Source organism: Taurulus bubalis (genome assembly GCF_910589615.1).
Source record: "Taurulus bubalis genome assembly, chromosome: 13".
In the NCBI taxonomy this organism is placed as follows: domain Eukaryota; kingdom Metazoa; phylum Chordata; class Actinopteri; order Perciformes; family Cottidae; genus Taurulus; species Taurulus bubalis.
Window position 1 is genome coordinate 7,520,091 of NC_136601.1, and position 14,670 is coordinate 7,534,760.

The window sequence follows — 14,670 nt, forward strand, 5'->3', positions numbered from 1 at the left end:
GCTCATTACCAAATAATCTGGAAACTCAAATCCAAATTTACAAACATTTAGGAGTGGTCGTGTAATCCTATCATCACCTTAAAGCTTTGCTTTAATCAATCCAACTCGATCAATTAATTAAATCCAAGTGCTGATGTCATCGTGGTATTTCCCCCAATACAATAGAATACAAATAACTTTGATTGATATATCAGCCCTGCATGAATCAATGAAGTTGACACACAGAGACTCCCCGAGGATGATGCACTGCAGTATTTGACGAGATGGCTCATAAAAGACATGGCTCAAAACCAACCATACGAGCACAAAGTAAATCGTTAACATGATATATGGGCCACGATAAAAGAGGACGAGTTGCTGGGAAATGAGCTCAAATATGCGGCGCACCGTCTGCTGCCACGCACAGAGGGTTTGGAGTGTTTTTAATTCGCGTGTCGTGGGGAAAATATCCGAGTTTTTTTTTAATACAGCAACGTGTTTTTAATGCGGGGGAAAGATAAAGGGGAAGTTTGTAGAGATCCTTCACTCTGTGTTCGGGTGACATCAACCTGGAAGGAGAGAGAGAGAGAGAGAGAGAGAGAGAGAGAGAGAGAGAGAGAGAGAGAGAGAGAGAGAGAGAGTGTGTGTGTGTGTGCGTGTGTGTGAGAGGAGAGAGAGGATTTTGGGGGGAAACCTAAGTACAAATCTGTGTACCTCTCTCATTCCCACAACCTCCATGCGCAAGGCTACCAGTCTGTGCTGTGCCTCTGCTCTCTCAACTTCTTCATCTCCCCATCCCTCCCTCTCTCTCCCCCCACCCATGCACACACACACACACACACACACACACACACACACACACACACACACACACACACACACACACACACACACACACACACACACACACACACACACACACACACACACACACACACACACTGATGAGGCTACAACTCCTTCTGCAACTCTCACTTTTGTGTGTATATTCCCTGGCAGCGGAGGGATGTTCCCTGGAAGGAGGTTACACCCCAGCTGAACATTTTCTTTCACCTTGGAAAGTTTAGGAGTCAGGCTGATAACTTCTTCCCGGAGAGTTTGTGAATGGGCAGCGTTTTGAGGGGTTGAGACTTTTTTTTTTTTACGCATCGAGCGTTGAGTGACGCGCTTTGTAAGATGTTTTAAAAAGGACAAAGTTTTTCTTTGCAAGTGTCACATCCAGAGCCTCACTTTTCCTGACCCTTTTCTTCTTCTTCTTCAATGGCAAGGGAGCGTTTCAAGGAGATTTGTGACTGATCGAGTCTCTTGAGAGAAACTTTGGGGAACTTCTGGAACAAGCGATTGATTTCGGCTCCCATCACTTTTTTTTTGTTTAATTCTACAACATAGTCGAACGACCTCCCTTGACCTTTTCCCCCCCCGGATCCGTACTTCCACGACGTTTACTTCCCACCCGCGGATTTTCAATTAACTTCGGTTTGGGACTAATTCCAGTGGATATCATGCCTCCGATGGGGCCGGAGAAGCGGGCTCCGCTCTGCCGGGTCTGGGCTCTGCTTTTGGCGCTGCTGGTGTGCGCTGCCGCGGTGACTGGATGCCCACACAAGTGCAGCTGCTCCGGATCACATGTGGACTGCCAGGGTCTCGGCTTGAAGACCGTGCCGAAAGGAATACCGAGGAATGCCGAGCGCCTGTAAGTGGGATTTCATGACAGTTTAAGCAAATCTTATTGTCTGTCTGTCATCGGCTTTCTTAGATATGTTCGCGTGCGCCGTGGCCTTTGAGGTGCGCGTTCCCTCCTTGGCTTTTACGCGTAAACCCTAAAGAACAACAGCGATTTTGTGACATGAGAGCTTACTGTCGCCTCTATGACAGACGTAACGTGCTTTGAAGGACTCGGGACTGAGTTATCAGAGGCGATGGAGCTCTAGCTTCAAACTTTAAAACACCATTCATTGGACATTTCAAACTTCAGCTTTGTTCACTAAATGAAAACTTAACTTGCGTTTTTAAAACTGTATTTTATTTCACCCTAGATCAACACATTTTCTCTTTGAATAAGTTGTGTCCAAGTTCCACTTGAACTGCAATGGATTTAAACTCTGAACCCCACTCAGTGATCATGATAAGGCACATTTTATTTCCAGAGTAAAATGTATTGATGGTTTTATTTTGCATGTCTTACGGCTTAATTTATATCAGCTTATATCAGTTGATACAGATGAGTAACTTTCACCATTTCCTTGCCTTGAATTAGAAAATGGGCTAAACATTTCTACAAAAGTTTATAAAGTCAATTAAGGTGGCATTTCAAACTTTTAGAGACATTTAAGCCTGATAAGGCTGTACATGAGGAAAGTAACTACACTACTTCTAGTGTTGGGCTCCCTCTATACTGATGCAAAACGAGGGGTATCTTTTTGGGGATTGGTTACAAGTACAGCATACCTCCTGGCTGAAAGAATACAATACTGCAATCCCTTTGGTTGTACACATAATAGATGGTGCACATGATACTGCCCTAAAATTCACCAGTGACCCCAGTGAATGGAGGCAGTTAGGAAAACAGTGTTGAAGCAGCTTTAGAGCGAGTAATTAAGTTTTTATATCGGTCAAAACGAAAGGTGAGAGCTCCTGAAAGCTTTTTTTTTCATATTCTTCCACACTCGCTCTGCAGTAAAGTCTTTTCATGTTCTTTAATTTGGACATGGATCCTCAGCGATGTGTGTGAAATCCTAAACTCTGACCTTTCTCTTGAAAAAATTACTTTCAGCGTGTTTTTTTCTTCTTTTTTTGAAAACCTGGTGACAGTTAGTTTGAAATGATATTCATTCCCGAGGCAGAGACGGACCCCTGACAGCCGCTGCTGCCACCTCCAGCCTGATCCTGACACGTATACACCCCCGCAGCCACACACATGCATTCACAAACACACACACACACACACACACCTATGTGCCGTTAAGGTATGGAAGTGATTATGCACGATAACGGAGCAGCCAAAAGCCCCGCGGGGGATCGACAACAGGCCTAACCCTGAGACAACAAACACAATCAGCAGGCTGCAGAGGGAAGTGGGGGGTCGTGTTTGTTGATGCGTGTGTGGATGTGGGGGGGCACTAATGGACATGGAACATATGATTAGCATACGTCCGTGCGTTTCTTACTTTTTTTGCATGTGTTTGTTTGAGATATGTTTGTGTATTTGTGTCCACGTGTTTGTGTTGGCTCGTGTGATTGTGGGCGGTACGAGTGAGCGTGAACAACGAGGGCCATGCCGCTCCCGTCCCACAGGACTGTTGTGACCTCCCAGGACCTGTTGGCTTTTTAAACAGCAATCCCCCGAAGACATTTACACCCTAGGAAAATAAATAATTAGAGCGGGCGGTGATGGGGAGGGGGGAGGTAAGGGGGTCCCCCTGCCTCTCGCTGGGGTCCCCGGGGTGGAATATTTGGGGTAGCAGCCGGGGTAGCACACCTCCCTCCCCTTTTACTCCAGAAACTATGTGTTTATGTTTCCCTGATTTATCCAGGTCAGTGTTTCAGCTGTGACTTTGGCCAAGAGTTGCTCTTTCCCTCCCTCTTTCTCTCCCTCTCTGCGCGCCTTCATCTCTCTCTCTTTGTGTCAGATATATTTGAGGGAGTCTTGAGATGGGAAACATTAAAATGGATGAGATTCCAGTTCTAAAGGTTACGGCAGATGGGGAAACTTTTCAGGAAAGAGAGATGAGTGTTATTGCCCTGAGCAGGGGTTTGGCTTTGACAACTGGGATGAGGTCCACGTGGACAACAGATTCTCGCAACAAAAGTGCCAAGTTTTTGTTAAGTTATGAGTAAAAATGCTCATTTGCATCCAAGTAAAGTTCCCATGATTCTTGAATATCTCCTTAAACTCACAGTAGTCATACTGAATATCAACATGATCAATGTTTTTATCCTTGTTTCACCTTTTTATTTATTAAAACGTCACTTATTCGCAACTGTATGCAGTAGCCAAAGGGAGAGCCATTGGAGCTACACGTTGTTTCAAAACATATGTAAACTCATGATTTGATTAGTTGTGAAAAGAAAGCAAATGCCTCAGTTTTTTTTTTTAAACTGGAAAACAGGACAAGACGCCGACGTGTTTGTAGCTTTTGAAAGTAAAACTTCACCTTTTACATTTAAAAATCCTGATGGTGGTCCACCTTACATTTCTTTGTATTGGTTTTCTTTTTAGACTCACCGTTTTGCAGAAATGTTCAGTAACATAAGGATAAATCCATAGAGAGATGTGAAATACAGTATTCTCCATCAATGGTAGTCTCACCGCACCAGAGTACAAGACCACAAGACATGTGGCGTTTGAGTAAGGGACATGACTCTCGCCTTATCTCGAGTGGAAAATCTTTTTCGGCTACTACTGCACTGCTCGCTTTATCGCGCTCGCTCCAGCCACATGTACCGAATAAAATGCTCTCTCTAGACTCTGTGGAGGTTACTGAAAACAAATGTCGAAAACCACTGTTGGGTGAAGACGAAGAACGCGACACAGATTGAGGAAAATCGGGCACAAGTTAAATTCAAGGCTTGATAACAATGAAAAAGTATACAATTACAGACTTTTACTTTGAAGGCACACGGCAGCCTAGAAAGCCCAAATGAAAAAATCATTATAAAAACACCAATGTGGTCTTTTTAACCTGTGGAGTTAGTCCCCACTTACTCTCTTTATTACACACAGTTACTTTGAATCCAGTTCAATTTACAGCACCTCCAGAAGTGAAGAGTGAGAGCAGCAGTCAGGGCCAGAGTCCACCTGTCAAAACTACGGGATGAAGCGCTTTCAAAGCCCCCGTTTTCTCCACTATTGTAAACAGAGCATTTGGAAAGGTTAACGAGAAAAAAAACAGTGGTGCCCTCAACTGTTCACTTAACACACACACATACACACACACACACACACACACACACACACACACACACACACACACACACACACACACACACACACACACACACACGCAGATTATCTCAGGCCAGTCAATTCCGTAATGTCCTCCTTGGGAAGCCACTTGAGACCTCATTTGCATCTAATTTGAGTGGAGGGTTTTGGGGGAGGCTTAACAGGCTTAACGAGGCTGGGTAAAATGGATTGGGAAACAGGGACGGCTTTTCTCTCCGGGGTCCAATTCACACCTGCCCAACAGGGGCCGCGTACACACACACACACACACACACACACACACACACACAGACACGCACACACACACACCCTGGGGTGTTGATTTTTAGAGCTGCGAATTCCAAACTGTTGCCCCAAGTGCCGTGAAACTAGGGGATATTGAAGGCTGTAAACTTCGACAAGGGTCCCTGCAATTGGTTGAGCTGCGATCAGGACATGTTTTAGTGTTATATATATATATATATATGATCACATATGTATATGTTGGTGTGCGTTTTTGCAGTTGAGTGAGTTCACTGCTGGAAGCGGCAAGCTGCCGGAGCCAACTTAACACTAACTAATTCTGATCTAAACTCCCTCTTTTTCTTTCCCCTCTCTAACGGCACTTTGAGGAAGTTTTGGCAAGTTTCATTTATGAGCAACACCTTCTCTACTTTCTTTAGCCTCATCTGGCACAGGACAAAGGTCTTTTTTTTATTATTTCCCTCCACAACTCTTCATCCTAACATCAGCTTTGTTTCTCTTTCGTACTTTCTTCCCATCTCTCGACGTTCCTTTGCGCTCCTTTGTGTTAACTTCCCCCAATTCTTATTCCCACCCTTGCCTCACTCCACCTTCTCTTCTGGCCCATCTCCCTCTCCCTCACCTCCTCTTTACCTCTCGTCACCAGTCTCTCTCTGACCTCCACCTCCTGCTCCAACACACACTCACACACTCACACTTTCAGTTTGCCAGCAGCATCTCTGTAGTGGAGTTTTCACAGCTCCCATTTCCCCTCAGCGTGCCAACCTACCACGGAGCGCACGCTAAGATCCTGCCACTGTGTGTGTGTGTGAGAGAATGTGTTTCTGTGTGTAGAGTGGGCACACACACACACACACACGTTCCAGCCTTCTGGCTCTTATCAAAGCTTGGTGTTGATTGGTCAATGGACGCTGGAACCACCACACCCTCAGCTGTGAAACGGCATTCCATGGTGGGACTGGAATCTTTGTGAGTGTGTGTGTGTGTGTGTGTGTGTGTGTGTGTTTGTGTGATTTTTACTTTGGTGCTTACCTGGCCATGTTCCCTTCCCCTAAATTAAAAATAATCTGATAAAATCAAGAGCAATCTGTTTCACTGGAGTGTTGTGCTGTTCACTGCAGTTTTGTCAGTCGTGACCCGAGCAGTCTCTGCAAGCAACCAAGAAGTCTGATAAGTCAGAGTTGCATTGCCGTGAATCTCTGCTAACCATGCAGTGTTGGTTCTTTGCCAACGTTTGTGGAAACCAGGGAGCTAATTACCGACGTATTTTGTTGGTGCAGCATTTCTGTATATGTGCGCTACTTTGAGGCCAGCTTAAGTCAGCACACATGCTTTGGTGACTTGAATTAAAGCCATCGTTCAGCGAAGACTGTTCTTTACTGTTAGGTTATGATGGTGATGTAATACATCTGAGGAGCAGGCGAGGGTTATTGCTATAGCAGACAAGTCTAAACTAAGAAGCAAAAGCCACAATGAGCTTGCTGTTCTCAAACAGCCTCTTAATGTCACGCCTATCATCTGCGGCCATCCCGTGGTAACCATTTTGTGCCCTTCCAACTATGTTTGATTCAGAGAAATGCCAAATGGCACAAGTGAAGGTAACCAATATTTAGTCTGCAGTTCTAGGTCAGTGGGTGATATTCTCCTCCCCCAGTTTCTCCAGCACGCGGGCTGTTGACCTTTTTTTTATAATAAATAATGACTTTCAGGCTGCCAAAGAGGAAGCAAGCTGGCACTGACGGTGGGCACTGCCCTTATGGGAAAAAAGAGCAAGCTGGCAGCATTAAAACACTGCATTCACACGTACGTTACACACAAAAAATATACACTCACATAGGGAAATATATGCATCTATGTACGCATAATTGTACTGCACTTGCGAAGACACTCACTGACATAATGCATTCCTAGGCCCTTACCCCAACCTTCTTCACAAGGATGCCAAACCCCAAACCCAACCTAATTCTAAACATATCCCTCAAAGGAAAAGTACAGTACGTTACAACTTGAGTTCTAGTTTCGTCTACTTGTTACATTCACATGCTGAGATCTGGGAAACCAGAAGTTAGGAGACTGGACAGGTTGTAAACAAGTCGACGGTTAACAACATTATCAAAACCATTTTATTTGCAGGATAAGCTGGAAGTGAGCACACCTGAAATCCCTCAGAAACAACTGTGTGCACAAGTACTGCAAGTTTGGTTTGTCAAAGAAGGTCTCTTTACTGTGATGGATGTTCACCGCAAATAATTTGGGTGATTACTTCACAGTTTGCCGTCATTTTCTCTTCAAAGTAAGTTTTGTTAACCTGGGGGTTGGTTTGAAATCTCTATGATCGTCTGACGGCTAGTGGTCTGGCCTTTTTTTACTTGGAGTGTAATGTGATATAATTACAGATAAGAATGATGATTTGATGGCCGAAACTACTCAAATAAGACCCAGGTTGAATGAAACTATAATTGTCTTTTTAACCCTCAAACAACGCTTTGAAGTAGTGAACGCCAGCCAAAAGAATATCGTCATCCTCAAGGTCTTAAAATGGGTCCTCACAACGATGGTGCAAGAACAAAGACACTAGCATTCTTGCATTAAAGAGGCACATTTCTATTCCAAATGAAAACACATACAGATTCACAGGAGGAGAATTGAGGAAGAAGAATGCACGTATTCAGGCAGACACACACACACACACACACGCGTGCAGTATGCTCCCATGCTATTACCGGATAAAACATGTAATTGGTTGTAGTTGGAAACTTTGACATAACGCGAGAGAGACTGTGTCACATAGAAACAACCCAGAGTCACGAAAGACCCTCTGTGATTTTCTGCTGAAGCAGAAGTCCTCAGACTGAGGACCTCAGAGTGTGTGTGTGTGTGTCATACTGTAATGCCAGTCTGGGTTTGTGTGTGAGTGAGTGAGTGCGTGCTGTACGCTTAAAGTCATTTGATGTTAACAAGCTTTGCCACTGTTTTGTTAGGCCACTGTCACCAAAGCAACACATTATATCCCTTCGGCAGGGACTTTCTTTTTGCCCGGTGTGTGTTTCTGTTTCTCCACTTTACGTGTGTGTGTGTGTGTGTTTATTTGTGTGCATGCAGTAAGTGTGTACACTATGAGAGTGTGACTTGCGCCACAATTTTCCCTTTTCGGGTCCGATCTTCATCCAAGCCCATAGGGACGGACCTGTTTATGTTACAGCTGGAAGCTGATGGAAAAGCTTGTCGCTGCACTTTGCATGTGTGCGTTTCTCCGTCTCTCTCTCTCTCTCTCTCTCTCTTTCTCTCTCTCTCTCTCTCTCTCTGTTCGTCTCTATCGTTCACTTTCTCTCAGTCGCTCGAATCATCTCAACCTCTCGCATTCCCCGATGCACTGTCCTTTTTCTTTCTTTCTGACTTGGCCTCTGTTGAGGAAGCAGCAGTCCTTGTTCTTGTCAAGTGGACTCTCAGTGGCCAAATTACCCCTCCACCCCCACCCTGTTTACTTACAGTACAATAGTAGTAAATCTAGACAAAAGCAATGCAGCCCAATAAACTCCGGGCAAAGAAAAAGAGCTAACCAAATACAGCGTGGGTTTATAGCCCTCTTGGCTCGTGACTCCAAAGAAAAGGATGCTTGCAGGCGACTCCCTAATGTGGTCAAACCCGCGTGGTCAACAGTGACACCAAACTATGACTGTCGTTCGGTTGACATGGCACCGAGACCAGGAGGGGGGAAGAGAAACCGACTGTGACAGACAGCAAAACAAAGCAATGGAGGATGACATGCAAAAAGGGAGAAACAGAAGGGAGACGCAATACTCAATAGAACCTGATCACTGTATCAGGAAGTAATTTAAAACGACAGAGATGAATATTGTTGGAGGAGTGCAGAGGAGACGGAGGGAGTTGTGTTGCGCATCATTCCGACTAGATTTCCCTTTATGGAGTGAAATGAGTGTCCTTCAGTCTGCTGTAGGGAAAGTATTTGACATGACTAATGGCTCCTTTATTATCAGTGTCTCTGCTGCTCTTCCTCGCTCCTCTTTCTCTCTCTCGTTTTCTTTGAGGAAAGAAATTCTCCCACATTTTGTCTTTTTTCTCCGTTAGAATTCTAGACCTTGCAAAGGTCAAGAATAAGCAAAGTAGCTTATTTGTACAAACGAAAAGAAATACTTTTTTTTTTTACCCATTGTGACAAACGTGTGGTGAGGAACACTGGCCCGGATGAAATGTTAAATGTCAAGTGTCAGAATGCGTGGGAGAAGCTTGCATAGCCTACACGAGAAACAATCTCCAACAGTGGGATCGGTGTCTGTAAACGCTTCGCACCAGGCGAACCGTTGTCTTCTCAACAGATTTGCCTCAGTGGCGTTCGCAAATACTTGCTTGTGCTGTGTAAATTCCACTGTGGCTGAATTTGATCGCCGTCTGTGAACGTACTACGACTACTTTTTTGTACAAGTTGTCTAGGCTGCCAGGCTTGAGTAATTTAGTTGCTTTTTAATTTAAAATCATATAATTACTGGTAATGTTGAGTTGGATCCTATTATTCAGCTATTCATGTGTGTACAACCACACAACAGAGGGTTGATGTAAATGCTGTGTTTGGTTTTAAAGGCAGAGCCACAGATGAGTTTGAGAAAGTAATATTCATTTATGTTCGGCTGGAAAACTTAAAGTCTATGGATACCGAGTTAACGTAATATCGATGTGAGCCTTTAAACGACCTGCCATGTGCGATTATAAAAAAAATAAGGAGATGGTAGGTCCTTAAAGGTAGGTCTTGTATGAGTGTGTCTGTATCGGTTTCTCAGATGCCTTTAGCAGTGTGTGTGTGTGTGTGTGTGTGTGTGTGTGTGTATGATGTGAATGCCCAAAACCTCCAAGTGATGATTGCCGTGCATCCCAGAGAGCAGTTCTGTAATACGAGAGAGTTCACTTCCTATTAGTGTCACTGTGACCGAGATTCAAAACGGCGGTAAACGGTCACACGGGAGACCAACTTTTCCACATAACCCCCAAATTTTCCCAAACTTGTAGATTCTGGTAAACTCTTGTAGACGATACATGGTTTGCAAACGGAGACGAGGACTGAACATGTCGTTCTTTGGAACGCTTTCCATTACGTTACGTCTTTTACTTTCATAATTTATGTTTGTTTAATGGAGAACTCGTTCTACTTGACCCAGTCTTCTTGTATACATGAGTTATTCACAAGTGTAAAATATGTTAACTATATTCATTTAGAATGTATAATGGATTTTAGGTGCGTTGGACCTCAATCCGATCCAATCTGAAGTTTTACTCTAAAATGAGAGCAGACAGGTAAGTTAAAATGGATAAAAACTTTCCTAACGATATATTTATATAATGCAAAATATTGCCTCTTGTTCAAGCTTGTGGACAACGAGGATGACCATGATTTTAACGTGGCAGGAAACTGTAACAGTATGCCTTTCATTGTACGGTAAACAATGACCTTTAACACACTCACTGTGTCCGCTCCCCAAATAATGCCTCTGTTGAATCTGTACTCCTTATGTAGTCATTATGTTAGCTGTCTGAAGCTAATGTGTTGCTATTGCAACATTGTGAACAACTGTTTGTTACTGTTGGGCTAACTGCGTTTTTATTTGTACTCTTGTGACTAATGCATGTGTTACTGTGGGCTTCCTCCTATGGGAACTTAATAACGTCGATCTTTCACTGATTAGCTTTCACATTGTTTTCTTCCTGGCATTGGAGACAATGCAATTAATTTGACAAGTAGTCTACACTTTTGTGAACCTAGTGTCCTTATTGGTGTACAGGTTCAATGTTGACATGACTTTTGGTCTCGCTCTTGTTTATGGTATCTCATCTCTTTTTGGTTTGTAGTCACAATCATTGACTTTGTTGCCCAATTTCACAATTGCTTACAGAAAAAAAACTACAAAGGCCAATGCCTTGTGTTTAACCTTTATTGGAAGTGTGTTTAGCTTGCTTAATTTGCACTTACATGCAAAGTGAGAGCAGAATAATTAGTTTAATTTGATTTCATTTAAACCATTATCGTTTCTTTTTTTATGTGATGTTTTTTTTGCTCCGACTGGTTCGGCTTCTGACCTTTCTTCTCCTTCAATCAAGTGAGGTTACAATTAGTGATTAGATCAAATAAGGCTGAGCAGGTGTTGCCAAATGTCATATCAGAGCATTTGAAGTAGATGGATTACAGCTGCAATGGAGGGTAATTTTGAAGCAGCTTGACGCCTGCCCTCTGCTTCTGATGCCATACACACTGTAGAGCCCAGAGGAAAAGGAAGAAGGCAATTAGGATTCCTTTGCGCAACTGTTTGGATTTCTAGAGCGAAATTGAGCATACCTATCTTAGAGAGAGGAAGAAGGATATAGAACAAGAAAGGAGGAATGAGAAAGTGAAGCGGTCCAAGAGCCTTGTGGAAAATAACAGGAGATTAGGACAGGAAGCGAGCGCATTCGGAAACGAAGCATTGGACGCAGAAACAACAAAGGATGAAAGGGAAAGGATGGAGTGATGGAGAGATAAGGACGCAGTGCCCGATAGAGTGAGAGACAAAGTGGAAACAAGGAAATGTCACTGTGTCAGAGACAGTTAGACAGAGACAGAACAAAGAGAGGAAACTGTTCGCAGCAGTTAATCGTTATTCCTCGCTGTGGTCCCAGATAGAGAGAAAGAGGACAAAGGTCAAGAAAACAAAAAAACGGACGGATTGAAATAGGCAGAGCACAACGGAACGGCCCAAAACCAGACATTTCAGACATTTCAACTCATGTCTTCACTTCATATTTCATGGTTTACCACAGTTGCAGGTCAGTCCAACGCTTCATTCCATTGAGCTCTTGGGAGTCTTTGTCACCTGATCGGTCATTCGCTTAAGATTCCTTTCTAATAGTTATTCTTCAGTCTCTGGGGGGAAGCCACCAATAAAGCTGTGCCGGAAGTGAATCAGGCCTCCAGACACCAGACGTGTGTGTATGTGTGTGTGTGTGTGTGTGTGTGTGTGTGTACAGTCAACCAGTATCATGGCCCAAAGGAGCCAGACTGTAAGGTTCACTGGTCTGGGGTGAGATGTGCTGGGGAGCTGCCTTTTGTGCATGGGTTGTATGGTACATTAATTCCCTGAACACCTGCTGTTTGCATTCTTGTCTTATCCTGTTGTCGTAAACACACACACACACACACACACACACACACACACACACACACGCGCGCGCACATGCACGCGCGCCGTACCTCTGCCTGAAATGGAAACAAACAGCGGTTAGAGCTTTTGTGCTAAAGCCTCTTGTTAGTTGTCGGACTGCCAGCTGGTTAGTTAAATTTAAAGCTAAGCTAAGCTTTACTGCTGGGTGGGGTGGACACCCACACTTCCGCGGACCAGGTGCATAAAAATGGTCGCCTCACTAGCTTGAAGTCGTTCGGATCCTCTGTAGCCATTTTTATTGGCTGAGAGTTTTTTTTTTTATAATTCATGTTGGCTGCAAACATTTACTCTACAGCAGAATTACATTGTTTTGAAGTATAATGGCAGCCGGCTGTTTCCCAGCTCTTTTCAAAGAACTTTTCCTGAATGTCTGCGTGAAACAAAGGCCTTATTGTCTGAGATTATAGAAGTCCATACCTCGATGCACAACACTGGATGCACTGACTCCTATATTAAGCCTCATGATGGAGCGTTGCATTAGTTCAAGCAGAGCGCTGAAGCTGCTCTCTCATTACTGCTGATTGGCGTCAGGGGCTTGATAGCTCGTGGCTACCAACATCCAAACATATTCAAGCCGGTGTTAAGCTCAGCCATGATAACCTGACGCTTCTCACTACTAATCTGCTGACACTCTTTTCCCTCCACCACCAACTCCAACCACTTGGGATTTTTTTTTTTAATGTAATTATGCTTGAATGTTCGTGTATGTGCTAATTAGGGGGGATTTAGTTCTCCCATCAGAATTCTCGCTGCTGCTTTTAGAGCCAAAAGAACCGTGCAGCCATTTCCTATAAATGATCAGTTCTTTGATGGAAGTGTGAATCAAAGTTATACTGAAAAGATTGTTGGTAATTGCTCACGCTTCACCTCGGTCTCTTCATCTTGTTTATGCATAACCATTAATGACAAATAAATAGGTGAGCCCACCCACTGTGTAATCACTTTACCCGGCTGTAAGTTGCGGAATAATAATGATCCACAACCTTTTACATTGGCACAATAACAACAGCAAGTGTTGTAATATATATATATATATATATATATATATATATATATATATATATATTATAAATCAGATGGGCTTCACTGGATATTGGACCAAGAATGAAAATAATATATTTATATATTATATACGTACTTTATATACAGTTTTGTACGTACTTTCTTTGGCCAATTAAAATCCATAACATACATTTGAGTACATGTGATTTACCACAGTATTTATGTGAGGGCAAATTATGAATTAATGTGTATTTGATGAGTTCAACAAATGTAGAGACGTCACACTTTCCCCCTTTTTGTTTGTGAATACAGCCCTGTGACTTGGTGTTTTTTTTGTTGGACAATGTTATCATTTAATTTCACACCACATCTCGCTTTGCTCTGGGAATGACCTTGGCTTTCTCACTCGTTCGGTGGAGACGTTTGAGAGGGTGATGGTGCTCCACCTGGCCCTGCATCCTCACTGTTTGTTTGAGTCAAGAGTGGTTTCCCTGGTGAGAGCACACGTTTCCACTGTGACCAGGAGGAAGATGGAGATAAGGATGCAGAGATTAGGGCAAAAGGCAGAGGTAAAAAAAGAAACGAAGAGTGGGAAAATGTAGCCAACTGTAAAAGAGGGAGAGATTGAGTTAAAAGAGGAGAGATTAGGGCGAGGCAGAAAAATGGAGGGAAGCAAAGAAAAAGTGTTTAGTCAACTGTGAAAGATAAGACATGAGAGATTGCAAGAGAGGGAGACACTGTAAACAGGGGCGATTAGAGAGAGAAATAAAAAGTGGAGGGCAAGGCTGGGATCATGGGGTAAAGCTGACTGTGAAGGACTGACAGATTGCCATTAAAGAGCGCTGACTGGAGAAAGCACTGATGGAAGATAGATGAAGGGAAAGAGGAAGGAAAAAAAGTGAAAGAAAGTGAAAAGATGAAGACAGACAGATAGCAGAGGGGTAAGACAGGGAGGAGAAAATTGATAGATGTGGAACAGAAGCATCCGGATTGGATCCTGCCTCAAAGTCACTCAGAAGTGAGTGTATACTTCAAATTACAAGTCAAAATGTTGAAGCCGTGGAAGCAACTCTTCAAGTTGAAAATGACAAATCAATGCTGTATTGGATTTTTCACCACGTCCAAGAAGGCTTATCAAGCTGCTTCGCTTTCCAAGGAGCTGACAATTACACACACACTGAAAGCCTGTGACAAGACCCAGCAGCATCCAGTCTGGATGACGGGGAAGTGGCTCGCTGTCAGAAACGTATCTGGTGTCTGGAGTGCACTGGCAAGACGGATGAGGCTCAGAATCAT

The 14,670-nt window shown here is 43.5% G+C and overlaps 1 protein-coding gene across 1 annotated transcript in view; it reads left to right on the forward strand.

Annotated features, from left to right (window-relative positions):
- Positions 1 to 1,481: 1,481 nt before the first annotated feature.
- The window catches only part of slit3 (slit homolog 3), a gene marked incomplete at both ends in the record, with an annotated part of 226,119 nt that continues 212,930 nt past the window's right edge, over positions 1,482 to 14,670 (forward strand). Inside the window, one exon of the mRNA XM_079228276.1 lies at positions 1,482 to 1,672. Coding sequence (XP_079084402.1) covers positions 1,482 to 1,672 — 191 coding nt within the window. The remainder of the gene's footprint in view (positions 1,673 to 14,670) is intronic.